This window comes from Anomaloglossus baeobatrachus, chromosome 2 (assembly GCF_048569485.1).
Source record: "Anomaloglossus baeobatrachus isolate aAnoBae1 chromosome 2, aAnoBae1.hap1, whole genome shotgun sequence".
Lineage (NCBI taxonomy): Eukaryota > Metazoa > Chordata > Amphibia > Anura > Aromobatidae > Anomaloglossus > Anomaloglossus baeobatrachus.
In genome coordinates, this window is record NC_134354.1 from 739,429,547 (window position 1) to 739,447,364 (window position 17,818).

The 17,818-nt window shown below is 49.0% G+C and overlaps 1 protein-coding gene across 3 annotated transcripts in view; it reads right to left on the bottom strand.

Annotated features, from left to right (window-relative positions):
* C2H11orf65 (chromosome 2 C11orf65 homolog) overlaps window positions 1–17,818 on the bottom strand; it is a 98,486-nt gene that overhangs the window by 72,999 nt on the left and 7,669 nt on the right. For 2 of the 3 annotated variants that reach the window (XM_075334648.1, XM_075334646.1), the window contains exon 2: window positions 5,468–5,585. The exons of the other annotated variant lie outside the window; for it this stretch is intronic. In XM_075334648.1, the coding sequence (XP_075190763.1) occupies window positions 5,468–5,569 (102 nt within the window). In that variant the 5' untranslated portion in view covers window positions 5,570–5,585. The remainder of the gene's footprint in view (window positions 1–5,467; window positions 5,586–17,818) is intronic. 3 annotated transcript variants of the gene reach the window in all.

Below are 17,818 nucleotides of genomic sequence, written 5' to 3' on the forward strand. Positions count from 1 at the left end.
TTTATTATTCCTTATGGTATGTTTCTTTCGTGTTTTATCTTTCCATTTATATTTATTAGTGATAATGCATAGGCTACTGTTATATTTTATTTTATATTCTCTTATATCTATTGGATTTTATCTATTTTTGTATGGTCTGTGTCTGCGTGTATATTTTATAGAGATATATATTGTTTTTCCTATGTACATAATTGGTGTGTGGTTCGTGAATCTGGCCATCTGGACTAGCGGTATGTCCATGGTCAGGTCCTGCTTTGAAACCACACAGACAGATGGATACTTATGCTGGTTCGGATCGCGCCCTCCGATACGGGCTTAATGTGGGTTATCTAGTTATATGTTTATATTGCTTTATACCTTTGTTGCTTACTTCTTGTAAATCACTTTCTTAGCCGTCCGTAGGCTCCCTTACATTTGCATTTACACTTGGGTCTGGATTTGGAAGTTACGCATGCGCTCCTGTCTTTTTCCCACGGTGTTGAACTTCTTTGACCTGCCGGCTGCCAGGCGCAGGCGCTGTGTATTATTTTTTTCCCACGCTGTTGTACTCCTGTGAACTGTAGTCAGGAGGCAATAGCCTGCAGTATTTTCTTTTTTAGTTCACTCGTTTGTGTGTTCAACATGCATCTATTAGTTTTTTCACAGCCCAGTAAAGGGGTTTTTCTACCAGATCCATATTTTCTAATCACTTGATGAATAATATACTTTGTATTCTTGCCGTTTGGCTACAATGGCTCATGTTGGATGCTTCTCTTGCTCGTCTCTGTTTTTTTCTTTTTTAATCAACTGAGGGGGTTCTTGCCCCGGGTTACATGGTGATATATTATTAGCACACAAATAAATTTCACACATATTTATATGATTTGTACACCATTTTTATTGAATTTATTCTTGGGTTTTTAGGGCTCATATTTTTTTTTTTTAACATAGTTTCTGTATCTACGATTTTATGTAGAGTTTTTCATATACATTATGGTCCACATTTCTATTCATTTGTCATGTTTCATACCTCTAATGTTTTATACGCACAGTGTTTTTAATGTGTATGTACATATGCTTCAGATGATGTCATGTTTTTTAGTTACAACGTGCTCTTCCCGCTCATTTTTTTCATGAGGGATGGCCCCCATGACGTCAATGGGGCTATTTATTGTATGTCAGCAGACACCATTTTAGATTTGATGTTTCTTGGTTCTGTACGGTCCTGAGGAAGGGAGCGGAGCTCCTGAAACGCGTAGACCTATGCCAATAAAGATACGTTAATCTTACGGTTCCTGAAGTGATCTGTGGCGCGGCATTATCACCTATATCCACCATTCTCTGTTATCTGCCATCGGGTGGCTGCTGCCTGGATCGTTAATCTACATGCTGTTTAAGGGGTTGTGACTTGCACAACTCCATCTGGTGAGTATATACTCTCCCCCCTCACCCCATTTTATTGGGGTAATACCCTATTGCGCTTCTTTGTCCACAGCTTATACACAGAGCTGGGATCAGGAAAGACTTTATCTACCTACCCCGGTGTCATGCTGGGGACGGTTAATTATGGCGCATTTTTGAATGTGCTTGATGCAAATCTAGCTGTGAAGTGTACAACTAGGGCACAAGTGCTGCCACTGAATGGGTGGGTGTGTGTGGGGCCCAATTTTTGGAAAAAAGGGAGACTCCGCTTGGAGTCACCTTGCGGTGTTTTACATGACTTTAGAAGGGCGTGCCATGCCTATATCTGTGTCTCCTCCTCTTTTTCCTTGTCCAGCTCTTTTGTTTTTGCATAAGTATATGTCCTTGTCACTTTCCCATGTGTTTGTGTTGTGTTGTGAGTTGTTTGTGACCTTTTGGACACCTTTGAGGGTGTTTTCTAGGTGTTTTTCTGTGTTTGTGATTGCCTGCCATTGTTTCCTATGCGGTTCGAGTTCGGTTCGTCGAACGTTCGACGAGCCGAACTCGAACGGGACCTCCGTTCGGCGAACCGGCCTCGAGCCGAACCGGGACCGGTTCGCTCATCTCTGCTCAGAACAACTCTCAAATGATCTGAAAACAAAGATTATTCAACATAGTTGTTCAGGGGAAGGATACAAAAACTTGTCTCAGAGATTTAAACTGTCAGTTTCCACTGTGAGGAACATAGTAGGGAAATGGAAGAACACAGGTACAGTTCTTGTTAAGCCCAGAAGTGGCAGGCCAAGAAAAATATCAGAAAGGCAGAAGAAGAAGAATGGTGAGAACAGTCAAGGACAATCCACAGACCACCTCCAAAGACCTGCAGCATCATCTTGCTGCAGATGGTGTCAATGTGCATCGGTCAACAATACAGCGCACGTTGCACAAGGAGAAGCTGTATGAAAGAGTGATGCGAAAGAAGCCGTTTCTGCAAGCACGCCACAAACAGAGTCGCCTGAGGTATGCAAAAGCACATTTGGACAAGCCAGTTACAGTTTGGAAGAAGGTCCTGTGGACTGATGAAACAAAGATTGAGTTGTTTGGTCATACAAAAAGGCGTTATGCATGGAGGCAAAAAAACACGGCATTCCAAGAAAAGCACTTGCTACCCACAGTAAAATTTGGTGGAGGTTCCATCATGCTTTGGGGCTGTGTGGCCAATGCCGGCACCGGGAATCTTGCTAAAGTTGAGGGTTGCATGGATTCAACTCAGTATCAGCAGATTCTTGACAATAATGTGCAAGAATCAGTGACGAAGTTGAAGTTACGCAGGGGATGGATATTTCAGCAAGACAATGATCCAAAACACCGCTCCAAATCTACTCAGGCATTCATGCAGAGGAACAATTACAATGTTCTGGAATGGCCATCCCAGTCCCCAGACCTGAATATCATTGAACATCTGTGGGATGATTTGAAGCGTGCTGTCCATGCTCGGCGACCATCAAACTTAACTGAACTGGAATTGTTTTGTAAAAAGGAATGGTCAAATATACCTTCATCCAGGAACTAATTAAAAGCTACAGGAAGCGACTACAGGCTCTGATTTTGGCAAAAGGAGGCTCTACAAAATATTAATGTCACTTTTATGTTGAGGTGCCCATACTTTTGCACCGGTCAAATTTTGTTTAAATGCGGATTGCACATTTTCTGTTAGTACAATAAACCTCATTTCAATCCAGAAATATTACTCAGTCCATCAGTTATTAGATATATGAAACTGAAATAGCTCTTGCAAAACCCCAAATTGTTATAAAGAAAAAAGGTTAACATTTATAGGGGTGCCCAAACTTTTTCATATGATTGTATGATCTCCGCATCCAATCACCGCCGGCTTCTCTCTCTTCACCTTCAGACGTATGAGTAATCAACAGGAAGTGAGAGCTGCGACTGCCAATCACTTCCTGTTGATTATTCATACAGAGAAGCCGGCGATGATTGGGTGTGGGGATCGGATGATGTAACAACCTCACGTGAGCCCAAGGAATGCAAGCGCTGACAACTCTAAAACTGCATCAGCACGGGAGGGATGTATGAGCTTTTTTTATATTAATGAGGCCAACGAGAAAGTGTTGTCCGAGTAGTGGACAACACTTATAATCCTAGGGGCCTCTATCATACAAGGTGGATGATATATATGCGCAACCCGATATAAAAAAATCCCCCCCCCCCCGATCAATTGATCACCACGGCCTATTGTTTTCACCATGCATTATTTAAAGGGGATGTTAAAATGGCAACAATTATAATCTATCCACAGGATAGATGGGTAAGATGGATAAGATAAGATGGGTCCAGCTGATGAGACACCCACTGATCCTGAGGAAGAGGGGACCAAAATTCGCTGTGGGAATGTAGAGGTTATGAGCATGTGTGAAATCCACTCCTGCAGACAATGGAGGGAGCAGAGATAGCTTATCAACACTCCATTCACATAGGGGAATTTGGGATCCTAGTTTCTGTGACTGGTAAAAGTCATGAAGGTTAAACCCCCAGAGATCACACATTAATCACAAATCCTGTAGTTTTATTATTTATATATATTTGTGTGTGTGTGTGTGTGTGTGTGGCTTATGAAGCAACACCTATTAGGTTTCATGTGATGCACATCTGGTAACTCCACTACCGCCCTATAGAGAGTGAATGGAGCGGATAAAGTGCACATTACTCTGTCCCAACAAGACAATTGATGGGATCCCAGTGATCAGACTGTTTCAGGTGCATCTCAATAAATTAGAATAACCCCAAAAAGTTAATTTCAGTAATTCAATACAAAAAGGGAAATCCATATATTATATAGTCATTATCTCAGAAAACTAGAATATTATATAAGACCAACTGAAAAAATCATGTTAAACTCAGAAATGTTGGCGCCTTCTGAAAAGTCTGTATAGTAAATGCCTCAATACTTGGTCAGGGTCCTCTTGCATGAATTACTGCATCAATGCGGCGTGGCATGGAGGTGATCAGCCTGTGGCACTGCTGAGGTGTTATGGAAGCCCAGGTTGCTTTGATAGCAGCCTTCAGCTCGTCTGCATTGTTGGGTCTGGTGGCTCTCATCTTCCTCTTGACAATTCCCCACAGATCCTCTATAGGGTTTAGGTCAGGCGAGTTTGCTGGTCAATCAAGCACAGTAATACTGTGGTTATAAAACCAGGTATTTGTCAGGCTGCCACTAGGGGGAGCTGGAGTCCTGCAGGGAAAGACACTTCACGGAACTGAATAAGCAAGGAGGGCAACTCACAGTGTGTGCTGGTTCAGTGTCTCGCAGCATCAGCCGGATAGCAGAAGCGGGGGATGGTCGGGCAAGCCAGGTCACACACAGTATGGGGAGAAGGACAACTGGAGGAACGAGCAGAGACGGGGTCGAGGTCAGGCCTAGGTCAGTACCAGAGGAGGCAACCGAGTTGGGGGGTAGGAGAGGGGGGAACAACCGGGGCTATTGTGAGAAGGAAGGAGGTGGGACAGAGGAATGACAGAACGACTAGGGTGACGGAACACAGAGAGACCAAAGGCACAGAGAGGGGACGGATCAGGATCACACTTACAGGGACCAGCAATCACAGGCAAAGCAGAGCTAAGCTTATAGCCGGCGCTGGTTCACCAGAGATGACAGAATTTAAAGCATCCAAGCTCCGGAAGTGAGGCCTGGGAGAAGGCTCCGCCCCCTAGCCATGTGGACGGGGAGGGGAAACCGTGACAGTATTGGTACTTTTGGCAGTGTGGACAGGTGCCAAGTCCTGTGGGGAAAATGACATTTCCATCTCCAGAAAGCAGAGGGAAGCATGAAGTGCCCTAAAATATCCTGGTAGCCAGGCACGCGTGTCAGTGGTGGCTTATCTCCAGCAGGAATAGAGGATATCCAACATCCAGGTCACTAAATACATGACATTTCTGGCTGATCCTATCAAAATTGCTGGATTCTGGAACTTTTATTACAAACATATGGACAGCTTTATTCCATAAGTGCATATGATGTATAAGAGTCCCATGACCAACACTATCTACCCCTGCAGGTGACACGTACCAGAATCCGGCGAAAAGCTTTCTGGATCACTCGTGCGGCTCTGTCTTCTTCCATGGTGTAAACATCTGGATCAATTGTTCTTGGGTCAGTGTCATCTCCCATCACTTTTTCTATAGTGCTGCAGAAGAAAATGTGATTGGATGTAGAGCTGAGCATTGTGTGTACAGCGTCCTTTGTCCATTGTCAGTATGTTATAACAGAAGAGCCTGGAGTGGTTGGCTAGTACAAGTCTATGGAAATGTCAGTAATAGTGATGGGGGTTCGGTACTCGTAATTAGTGATGAGCGGGCACTACCATACTCGGGTGCTCAGTAGTCGTAACTAGTGATGAGCGGGCACTACCATGCTCGGGTGCTCAGTACTCGTAACTAGTGATGAGCGGGCACTACCATGCTCGGGTGCTCAGTAGTCGTAACTAGTGATGAGCGGGCACTACCATACTCGGGTGCTCAGTAGTCGTAACTAGTGATGAGCGGGCACTACCATGCTCGGGTGCTCGGTACTCGTAACTAGTGATGAGCGGGCACTACCATGCTTGGGTGCTCAGTACTCGTAACTAGTGATGAGCGGGCACTACCATACTCGGGTGCTCAGTAGTCGTAACTAGTGATGAGCGAGCACTACCATGCTCAGGTGCTCAGTACTCGTAACTAGTGATGAGCGGGCACTACCATGCTCGGGTGCTCAGTAGTCGCAACTAGTTATGAGCAAGCACTACCATGCTCGGGTGCTCGTAACTAGTGATGAGCAAGCACTACCATGCTCAAGTGCTCAGTAGTCGTAACTAGTGATGAGCGAGCACTACCATGCTCAAGTGCTCAGTAGTCGTAACTAGTGATGAGCGGGCACTACCATGCTCAGGTGCTCAGTAGTCGTAACTAGTTATGAGCAAGCACTACCATGCTCGGGTACTCGTAACTAGTGATGAGCGAGCACTACCATACTCGGGTGCTCAGTAGTCGTAACTAGTGATGAGCGAGCACTACCATGCTCAGGTGCTCAGTACTCGTAACTAGTGATGAGCGGGCACTACCATGCTCGGGTGCTCAGTAGTCGTAACTAGTGATGAGCGAGCACTACCATGCTCAGGTGCTCAGTACTCGTAACTAGTGATGAGCGGGCACTACCATGCTCGGGTGCTCAGTACTCGTAACTAGTGATGAGCGGGCACTACCATGCTCGGGTGCTCAGTAGTCGTAACTAGTGATGAGCGGGCACTACCATGCTCAGGTGCTCAGTAGTCGTAACTAGTTATGAGCAAGCACTACCATGCTCGGGTACTCGTAACTAGTGATGAGCGGGCACTACCATACTCGGGTGCTCAGTAGTCGTAACTAGTGATGAGCGAGCACTACCATGCTCAGGTGCTCAGTACTCGTAACTAGTGATGAGCGGGCACTACCATGCTCGGGTGCTCAGTAGTCGTAACTAGTGATGAGCGGGCACTACCATACTCGGGTGCTCAGTAGTCGTAACTAGTGATGAGCGAGCACTACCATGCTCAGGTGCTCAGTACTCGTAACTAGTGATGAGCGGGCACTACCATGCTCGGGTGCTCAGTAGTCGCAACTAGTTATGAGCGGGCACTACCATGCTCAGGTGCTCAGTACTCGTAACTAGTGATGAGCGGGCACTACCATGCTCGGGTGCTCAGTAGTCGCAACTAGTTATGAGCAAGCACTACCATGCTCGGGTGCTCGTAACTAGTGATGAGCAAGCACTACCATGCTCAAGTGCTCAGTAGTCGTAACTAGTGATGAGCGAGCACTACCATGCTCAAGTGCTCAGTACTCGTAACTAGTGATGAGCGAGCACTACCATGCTCAGGTGCTCAGTAGTCGCAACTAGTTATGAGCAAGCACTACCATGCTCGGGTGCTCGTAACTAGTGATGAGCAAGCACTACCATGCTCAAGTGCTCAGTAGTCGTAACTAGTGATGAGCGAGCACTACCATGCTCAAGTGCTCAGTAGTCGTAACTAGTGATGAGCGGGCACTACCATGCTCAGGTGCTCAGTAGTCGTAACTAGTTATGAGCAAGCACTACCATGCTCGGGTACTCGTAACTAGTGATGAGCGAGCACTACCATACTCGGGTGCTCAGTAGTCGTAACTAGTGATGAGCGGGCACTACCATGCTCGGGTGCTCAGTAGTCGTAACTAGTGATGAGCGAGCACTACCATACTCGGGTGCTCAGTAGTCGTAACTAGTTATGAGCAAGCACTACCATGCTCGGGTGCTCGGTACTCGTAACTAGTGATGAGCGGGCACTACCATGCTCAAGTGCTCAGTAGTCGTAACTAGTGATGAGCGAGCACTACCATGCTCGGGTGTTCAGTACTCGTAACTAGTGATGAGCGAGCACTACCATGCTCAGGTGCTCAGTACTTGTAACTAGTGATGAGCGAGCACTACCATGCTCGGGTGCTCAGTAGTCGTAACTAGTGATGAGCGGGCACTACCATGCTCGGGTGCTCGGTACTCGTAACTAGTGATGAGCGGGCACTACCATGCTCGGGTGCTCAGTAGTCGTAACTAGTGATGAGCGGGCACTACCATGCTCGGGTGCTCGGTACTCGTAACTAGTGATGAGCGGGCACTACCATACTCGGGTGCTCAGTAGTCGTAACTAGTGATGAGCGGGCACTACCATGCTCGGGTGCTCGGTACTCGTAACTAGTGATGAGCGAGCACTACCATGCTCAGGTGCTCAGTACTTGTAACTAGTGATGAGCGGGCACTACCATGCTCGGGTGCTCAGTAGTCGTAACTAGTGATGAGCGGGCACTACCATACTCGGGTGCTCAGTAGTCGTAACTAGTGATGAGCGAGCACTACCATGCTCAGGTGCTCAGTACTCGTAACTAGTGATGAGCGGGCACTACCATGCTCGGGTGCTCAGTAGTCGCAACTAGTGATGAGCGAGCACTACCATGCTCAAGTGCTCAGTACTTGTAACTAGTGATGAGCGAGCACTACCATGCTCAGGTGCTCAGTAGTCGCAACTAGTTATGAGCAAGCACTACCATGCTCAGGTGCTCGTAACTAGTGATGAGCAAGCACTACCATGCTCAACTGCTCAGTAGTCGTAACTAGTGATGAGCGAGCACTACCATGCTCAAGTGCTCAGTAGTCGTAACTAGTGATGAGCGGGCACTACCATGCTCAGGTGCTCAGTAGTCGTAACTAGTTATGAGCAAGCACTACCATGCTCGGGTACTCGTAACTAGTGATGAGCGAGCACTACCATACTCGGGTGCTCAGTAGTCGTAACTAGTGATGAGCGGGCACTACCATACTCGGGTGCTCAGTAGTCGTAACTAGTTATGAGCAAGCACTACCATGCTCGGGTGCTCGGTACTCGTAACTAGTGATGAGCGGGCACTACCATGCTCGGGTGCTCGGTACTCGTAACTAGTGATGAGTGAGCACTACCATGCTCGGGTGTTCAGTACTCGTAACTAGTGATGAGCGGGCACTACCATGCTCGGGTGCTCAGTAGTCGTAACTAGTGATGAGCGGGCACTACCATGCTCGGGTGCTCGGTACTCGTAACTAGTGATGAGCGGGCACTACCATACTCGGGTGCTCAGTAGTCGTAACTAGTGATGAGCGAGCACTACCATGCTCAGGTGCTCAGTACTTGTAACTAGTGATGAGCGGGCACTACCATGCTCGGGTGCTCAGTAGTCGTAACTAGTGATGAGCGGGCACTACCATACTCGGGTGCTCAGTAGTCGTAACTAGTGATGAGCGAGCACTACCATGCTCAGGTGCTCAGTACTCGTAACTAGTGATGAGCGGGCACTACCATGCTCAAGTGCTCAGTAGTCGTAACTAGTGATGAGCGAGCACTACCATGCTCAAGTGCTCAGTAGTCGTAACTAGTGGTGAGCGAGCACTACCATGCTCGGGTGTTCAGTAGTCGTAACTAGTTATGAGCAAGCACTACCATGCTCAAGTGCTCAGTAGTCTTAACTAGTGATGAGCGAGCACTACCATGCTCAGGTGCTCAGTACTCGTAACTAGTGATGAGCGGGCACTACCATGCTCAAGTGCTCAGTAGTTGTAACTAGTGATGAGCGAGCACTACCATGCTCAGGTGCTCAGTAGTCGCAACTAGTTATGAGCAAGCACTACCATGCTCAGGTGCTCGTAACTAGTGATGAGCGGGCACTACCATGCTCAAGTGCTCAGTAGTCGTAACTAGTGATGAGCGAGCACTACCATGCTCAAGTGCTCAGTAGTCGTAACTAGTGATGAGCGAGCACTACCATGCTCAAGTGCTCAGTAGTCGTAACTAGTGATGAGCGAGCACTACCATGCTCAACTGCTCAGTAGTCGTAACTAGTGATGAGCGAGCACTACCATGCTCAAGTGCTCAGTAGTCGTAACTAGTGATGAGCGGGCACTACCATGCTCAGGTGCTCAGTAGTCGTAACTAGTTATGAGCAAGCACTACCATGCTCGGGTACTCGTAACTAGTGATGAGCGAGCACTACCATACTCGGGTGCTCAGTAGTCGTAACTAGTGATGAGCGAGCACTACCATGCTCAGGTGCTCAGTACTCGTAACTAGTGATGAGCGGGCACTACCATGCTCGGGTGCTCAGTAGTCGTAACTAGTGATGAGCGGGCACTACCATACTCGGGTGCTCAGTAGTCGTAACTAGTGATGAGCGAGCACTACCATGCTCAGGTGCTCAGTACTCGTAACTAGTGATGAGCGGGCACTACCATGCTCGGGTGCTCAGTAGTCGCAACTAGTTATGAGCAAGCACTACCATGCTCGGGTGCTCGTAACTAGTGATGAGCAAGCACTACCATGCTCAAGTGCTCAGTACTCGTAACTAGTGATGAGCGAGCACTACCATGCTCAGGTGCTCAGTAGTCGCAACTAGTGATGAGCAAGCACTACCATGCTCGGGTGCTCAGTACTCGTAACTAGTGATGAGCGGGCACTACCATGCTCAAGTGCTCAGTAGTCGTAACTAGTGATGAGTGAGCACTACCATGCTCGGGTGCTCAGTACTCGTAACTAGTGATGAGCGAGCACTACCATACTCGGGTGCTCAGTAGTCGTAACTAGTTATGAGCAAGCACTACCATGCTCGGGTGCTCGGTACTCGTAACTAGTGATGAGCGAGCACTACCATGCTCAGGTGCTCAGTACTCGTAACTAGTGATGAGCGGGCACTACCATGCTCAAGTGCTCAGTAGTCGTAACTAGTGATGAGCGAGCACTACCATGCTCAAGTGCTCAGTAGTCGTAACTAGTGGTGAGCGAGCACTACCATGCTCGGGTGTTCAGTAGTCGTAACTAGTTATGAGCAAGCACTACCATGCTCGGGTGTTCAGTACTCGTAACTAGTGATGAGCGAGCACTACCATGCTCAGGTGCTCAGTAGTCGTAACTAGTGATGAGCGAGCATTACCATGCTCGGGTGTTCAGTACTCGTAACTAGTGATGAGCGTGCACTACCATGCTCAGGTGCTCAGTACTTGTAACTAGTGATGAGCGAGCACTACCATGCTCGGGTGTTCAGTACTCGTAACTAGTGATGAGCGGGCACTACCATGCTCGGGTGCTCAGTAGTCGTAACTAGTGATGAGCGGGCACTACCATGCTCGGGTGCTCGGTACTCGTAACTAGTGATGAGCGGGCACTACCATACTCGGGTGCTCAGTAGTCGTAACTAGTGATGAGCGAGCACTACCATACTCGGGTGCTCAGTAGTCGTAACTAGTGATGAGCGAGCACTACCATGCTCAGGTGCTCAGTACTTGTAACTAGTGATGAGCGGGCACTACCATGCTCGGGTGGTTAGTAGTCGTAACTAGTGATGAGCGAGCACTACCATGTTCAGGTGCTCAGTACTTGTAACTAGTGATGAGCGGGCACTACCATGCTCGGGTGCTCAGTAGTCGTAACTAGTTATGAGCAAGCACTACCATGCTCGGGTACTCGTAACTAATGATGAGCGAGCACTACCATGCTCGGGTGCTCAGTAGTTGTAACTAGTGATGAGCGAGCACTACCATGCTCGGGTGCTCAGTAGTTGTAACTAGTGATGAGCGAGCACTACCATGCTCAGGTGCTCGTAACTAATGATGAGCGAGCACTACCATACTCGGGTGCTCAGTAGTTGTAACTAGTGATGAGCGAGCACTACCATGCTCGGGTGCTCGGTACTCGTAACTAGTGATGAGCGAGCACTACCATGCTCGGGTGCTCAGTAGTTGTAACTAGTGATGAGCGAGCACTACCATGCTCAGGTGCTCAGTACTTGTAACTAGTGATGAGCGGGCACTACCATGCTCGGGTGCTCAGTAGTCGTAACTAGTTATGAGCAAGCACTACCATGCTCGGGTACTCGTAACTAATGATGAGCGAGCACTACCATGCTCGGGTGCTCAGTAGTTGTAACTAGTGATGAGCGAGCACTACCATACTCGGGTGCTCAGTACTCGTAACTAGTGATGAGCGGGCACTACCATGCTCGGGTGCTCGGTACTCGTAACTAGTGATGAGCGAGCACTACCATGCTCGGGTGCTCAGTAGTTGTAACTAGTGATGAGCGGGCACTACCATACTCGGGTGCTCAGTAGTTGTAACAAGTGATGAGCGAGCACTACCATGCTCAGGTGCTCAGTACTCGTAACTAGTGATGAGCGAGCACTACCATACTCGGGTGCTCAGTAGTCGTAACTAGTGATGAGCGAGCACTACCATGCTCAGGTGCTCAGTACTTGTAACTAGTGATGAGCGGGCACTACCATGCTCGGGTGCTCAGTAGTCGTAACTAGTGATGAGCGGGCACTACCATGCTCGGGTGCTCAGTAGTCGTAACTAGTGATGAGCGAGCACTACCATGCTCAGGTGCTCAGTACTTGTAACTAGTGATGAGCGGGCACTACCATGCTCGGGTGCTCAGTAGTCGTAACTAGTGATGAGCGAGCACTACCATGCTCAGGTGCTCAGTACTTGTAACTAGTGATGAGCGAGCACTACCATGCTCGGGTGCTCGGTACTCGTAACTAGTGATGAGCGAGCACTACCATGCTCGGGTGCTCAGTACTTGTAACTAGTGATGAGCGGGCACTACCATGCTCGGGTGCTCGGTACTCGTAACTAGTGATGAGCGAGCACTACCATGCTCGGGTGCTCAGTACTTGTAACTAGTGATGAGCGAGCACTACCATGCTCGGGTGCTCGGTACTCGTAACTAGTGATGAGCGAGCACTACCATGCTCGGGTGCTCAGTACTTGTAACTAGTGATGAGCGAGCACTACCATGCTCAGGTGCTCAGTACTTGTAACTAGTGATGAGCGGGCACTACCATGCTCGGGTGCTCAGTAGTCGTAACTAGTGATGAGCGAGCACTACCATGCTCAGGTGCTCAGTACTTGTAACTAGTGATGAGCGAGCACTACCATGCTCGGGTGCTCGGTACTCGTAACTAGTGATGAGCGAGCACTACCATGCTCGGGTGCTCAGTAGTCGTAACTAGTGATGAGCGAGCACTACCATGCTCGGGTGCTCGGTACTCGTAACTAGTGATGAGCGAGCACTACCATACTCGGGTGCTCAGTAGTCGTAACTAGTGATGAGCGAGCACTACCATGCTCAGGTGCTCAGTACTTGTAACTAGTGATGAGCGGGCACTACCATGCTCGGGTGCTCAGTAGTCGTAACTAGTGATGAGCGGGCACTACCATACTCGGGTGCTCAGTAGTCGTAACTAGTGATGAGCGGGCACTACCATGCTCGGGTGCTCAGTACTCGTAACTAGTGATGAGCGGGCACTACCATGCTCGGGTGCTCAGTAGTTGTAACTAGTGATGAGCGAGCACTACCATGCTCAGGTGCTCAGTACTCGTAACTAGTGATGAGCGGGCACTACCATGCTCAAGTGCTCAGTAGTCGTAACTAGTGATGAGCGAGCACTACCATGCTCAAGTGCTCAGTAGTCGTAACTAGTGGTGAGCGAGCACTACCATGCTCGGGTGTTCAGTAGTGGTAACTAGTTATGAGCAAGCACTACCATGCTCAAGTGCTCAGTAGTCTTAACTAGTGATGAGCGAGCACTACCATGCTCAGGTGCTCAGTACTCGTAACTAGTGATGAGCGGGCACTACCATGCTCAAGTGCTCAGTAGTCGTAACTAGTGATGAGCGAGCACTACCATGCTCAGGTGCTCAGTAGTCGCAACTAGTTATGAGCAAGCACTACCATGCTCAGGTGCTCGTAACTAGTGATGAGCGGGCACTACCATGCTCAAGTGCTCAGTAGTCGTAACTAGTGATGAGCGAGCACTACCATGCTCAAGTGCTCAGTAGTCGTAACTAGTGATGAGCGAGCACTACCATGCTCAAGTGCTCAGTAGTCGTAACTAGTGATGAGCGAGCACTACCATGCTCAAGTGCTCAGTAGTCGTAACTAGTGATGAGCGAGCACTACCATGCTCAACTGCTCAGTAGTCGTAACTAGTGATGAGCGAGCACTACCATGCTCAAGTGCTCAGTAGTCGTAACTAGTGATGAGCGGGCACTACCATGCTCAGGTGCTCAGTAGTCGTAACTAGTTATGAGCAAGCACTACCATGCTCGGGTACTCGTAACTAGTGATGAGCGAGCACTACCATACTCGGGTGCTCAGTAGTCGTAACTAGTGATGAGCGAGCACTACCATGCTCAGGTGCTCAGTACTCGTAACTAGTGATGAGCGGGCACTACCATGCTCGGGTGCTCAGTAGTCGTAACTAGTGATGAGCAAGCACTACCATGCTCAAGTGCTCAGTAGTCGTAACTAGTGATGAGCGAGCACTACCATGCTCAAGTGCTCAGTACTCGTAACTAGTGATGAGCGAGCACTACCATGCTCAGGTGCTCAGTAGTCGCAACTAGTTATGAGCAAGCACTACCATGCTCAAGTGCTCAGTAGTCTTAACTAGTGATGAGCAAGCACTACCATGCTCGGGTGCTCAGTACTCGTAACTAGTGATGAGCGGGCACTACCATGCTCAAGTGCTCAGTAGTCGTAACTAGTGATGAGTGAGCACTACCATGCTCGGGTGCTCAGTACTCGTAACTAGTGATGAGCGAGCACTACCATACTCGGGTGCTCAGTAGTCGTAACTAGTGATGAGCGGGCACTACCATGCTCGGGTGCTCGGTACTCGTAACTAGTGATGAGCGAGCACTACCATGCTCAGGTGCTCAGTACTCGTAACTAGTGATGAGCGGGCACTACCATGCTCAAGTGCTCAGTAGTCGTAACTAGTGATGAGCGAGCACTACCATGCTCAAGTGCTCAGTAGTCGTAACTAGTGGTGAGCGAGCACTACCATGCTCGGGTGTTCAGTAGTCGTAACTAGTTATGAGCAAGCACTACCATGCTCGGGTGTTCAGTACTCGTAACTAGTGATGAGCGAGCACTACCATGCTCAGGTGCTCAGTAGTCGTAACTAGTGATGAGCGAGCACTACCATGCTCGGGTGTTCAGTACTCGTAACTAGTGATGAGCGTGCACTACCATGCTCAGGTGCTCAGTACTTGTAACTAGTGATGAGCGAGCACTACCATGCTCGGGTGTTCAGTACTCGTAACTAGTGATGAGCGGGCACTACCATGCTCGGGTGCTCAGTAGTCGTAACTAGTGATGAGCGGGCACTACCATGCTCGGGTGCTCGGTACTCGTAACTAGTGATGAGCGGGCACTACCATGCTCGGGTGCTCAGTAGTCGTAACTAGTGATGAGCGAGCACTACCATACTCGGGTGCTCAGTAGTCGTAACTAGTGATGAGCGAGCACTACCATACTCGGGTGCTCAGTAGTCGTAACTAGTGATGAGCGAGCACTACCATGCTCAGGTGCTCAGTACTTGTAACTAGTGATGAGCGGGCACTACCATGCTCGGGTGCTCAGTAGTCGAAACTAGTGATGAGCGAGCACTACCATGTTCAGGTGCTCAGTACTTGTAACTAGTGATGAGCGGGCACTACCATGCTCGGGTGCTCAGTAGTCGTAACTAGTTATGAGCAAGCACTACCATGCTCGGGTACTCGTAACTAATGATGAGCGAGCACTACCATGCTCGGGTGCTCAGTAGTTGTAACTAGTGATGAGCGAGCACTACCATGCTCGGGTGCTCAGTAGTTGTAACTAGTGATGAGCGAGCACTACCATGCTCAGGTGCTCGTAACTAATGATGAGCGAGCACTACCATACTCGGGTGCTCAGTAGTTGTAACTAGTGATGAGCGAGCACTACCATGCTCGGGTGCTCGGTACTCGTAACTAGTGATGAGCGAGCACTACCATGCTCGGGTGCTCAGTAGTTGTAACTAGTGATGAGCGAGCACTACCATGCTCAGGTGCTCAGTACTTGTAACTAGTGATGAGCGGGCACTACCATGCTCGGGTGCTCAGTAGTCGTAACTAGTTATGAGCAAGCACTACCATGCTCGGGTACTCGTAACTAATGATGAGCGAGCACTACCATGCTCGGGTGCTCAGTAGTTGTAACTAGTGATGAGCGAGCACTACCATACTCGGGTGCTCAGTACTCGTAACTAGTGATGAGCGGGCACTACCATGCTCGGGTGCTCGGTACTCGTAACTAGTGATGAGCGAGCACTACCATGCTCGGGTGCTCAGTAGTTGTAACTAGTGATGAGCGGGCACTACCATACTCGGGTGCTCAGTAGTTGTAACTAGTGATGAGCGAGCACTACCATGCTCAGGTGCTCAGTACTCGTAACTAGTGATGAGCGAGCACTACCATACTCGGGTGCTCAGTAGTCGTAACTAGTGATGAGCGAGCACTACCATGCTCAGGTGCTCAGTACTTGTAACTAGTGATGAGCGGGCACTACCATGCTCGGGTGCTCAGTAGTCGTAACTAGTGATGAGCGAGCACTACCATGCTCAGGTGCTCAGTACTTGTAACTAGTGATGAGCGGGCACTACCATGCTCGGGTGCTCAGTAGTCGTAACTAGTGATGAGCGAGCACTACCATGCTCAGGTGCTCAGTACTTGTAACTAGTGATGAGCGAGCACTACCATGCTCGGGTGCTCGGTACTCGTAACTAGTGATGAGCGAGCACTACCATGCTCGGGTGCTCAGTAGTCGTAACTAGTGATGAGCCAGCACTACCATGCTCGGGTGCTCGGTACTCGTAACTAGTGATGAGCGAGCACTACCATACTCGGGTGCTCAGTAGTCGTAACTAGTGATGAGCGAGCACTACCATGCTCAGGTGCTCAGTACTTGTAACTAGTGATGAGCGGGCACTACCATGCTCGGGTGCTCAGTAGTCGTAACTAGTGATGAGCGAGCACTACCATGCTCAGGTGCTCAGTACTTGTAACTAGTGATGAGCGGGCACTACCATGCTCGGGTGCTCAGTAGTCGTAACTAGTTATGAGCAAGCACTACCATGCTCGGGTGCTCGTAACTAATGATGAGCGAGCACTACCATGCTCGGGTGCTCAGTAGTTGTAACTAGTGATGAGTGAGCACTACCATGCTCGGGTGCTCGGTACTCGTAACTAGTGATGAGTGAGCACTACCATGCTCGGGTGCTCAGTAGTTGTAACTAGTGATGAGCGGGCACTACCATGCTCGGGTGCTCAGTACTCGTAACTAGTGATGAGCAAGCACTACCATGCTCGGGTGCTCAGTAGTTGTAACTAGTGATGAGCGGGCACTACCATGCTCGGGTGCTCAGTAGTTGTAACTAGTGATGAGCAAGCACTACCATGCTCGGGTGCTCAGTAGTTGTAACTAGTGATGAGCGGGCACTACCATGCTCGGGTGCTCAGTAGTTGTAACTAGTGATGAGCAAGCACTACCATGCTCGGGTGCTCAGTAGTTGTAACTAGTGATGAGCGGGCACTACCATGCTCGGGTGCTCAGTATTGGTAACTAGTGATGAGCAAGCACTACCATGCTCGGGTGCTCAGTAGTTGTAACTAGTGATGAGCGAGCACTACCATGCTCGGGTGCTCAGTAGTTGTAACTAGTGATGAGCAAGCACTACCATGCTCGGGTGCTCAGTAGTTGTAACTAGTGATGAGCGGGCACTACCATGCTCGGGTGCTCAGTAGTTGTAACTAGTGATGAGCAAGCACTACCATTCTCGGGTGCTCAGTAGTTGTAACTAGTGATGAGCAAGCACTACCATGCTCGGGTGCTCAGTAGTTGTAACTAGTGATGAGCGGGCACTGCCATGCTCGGGTGCTCAGTAGTTGTAACTAGTGATGAGCGGGCACTACCATGCTCGGGTGCTCTGTAGTTGTAACTAGTGATGAGCAAGCACTACCATGCTCGGGTGCTCAGTAGTTG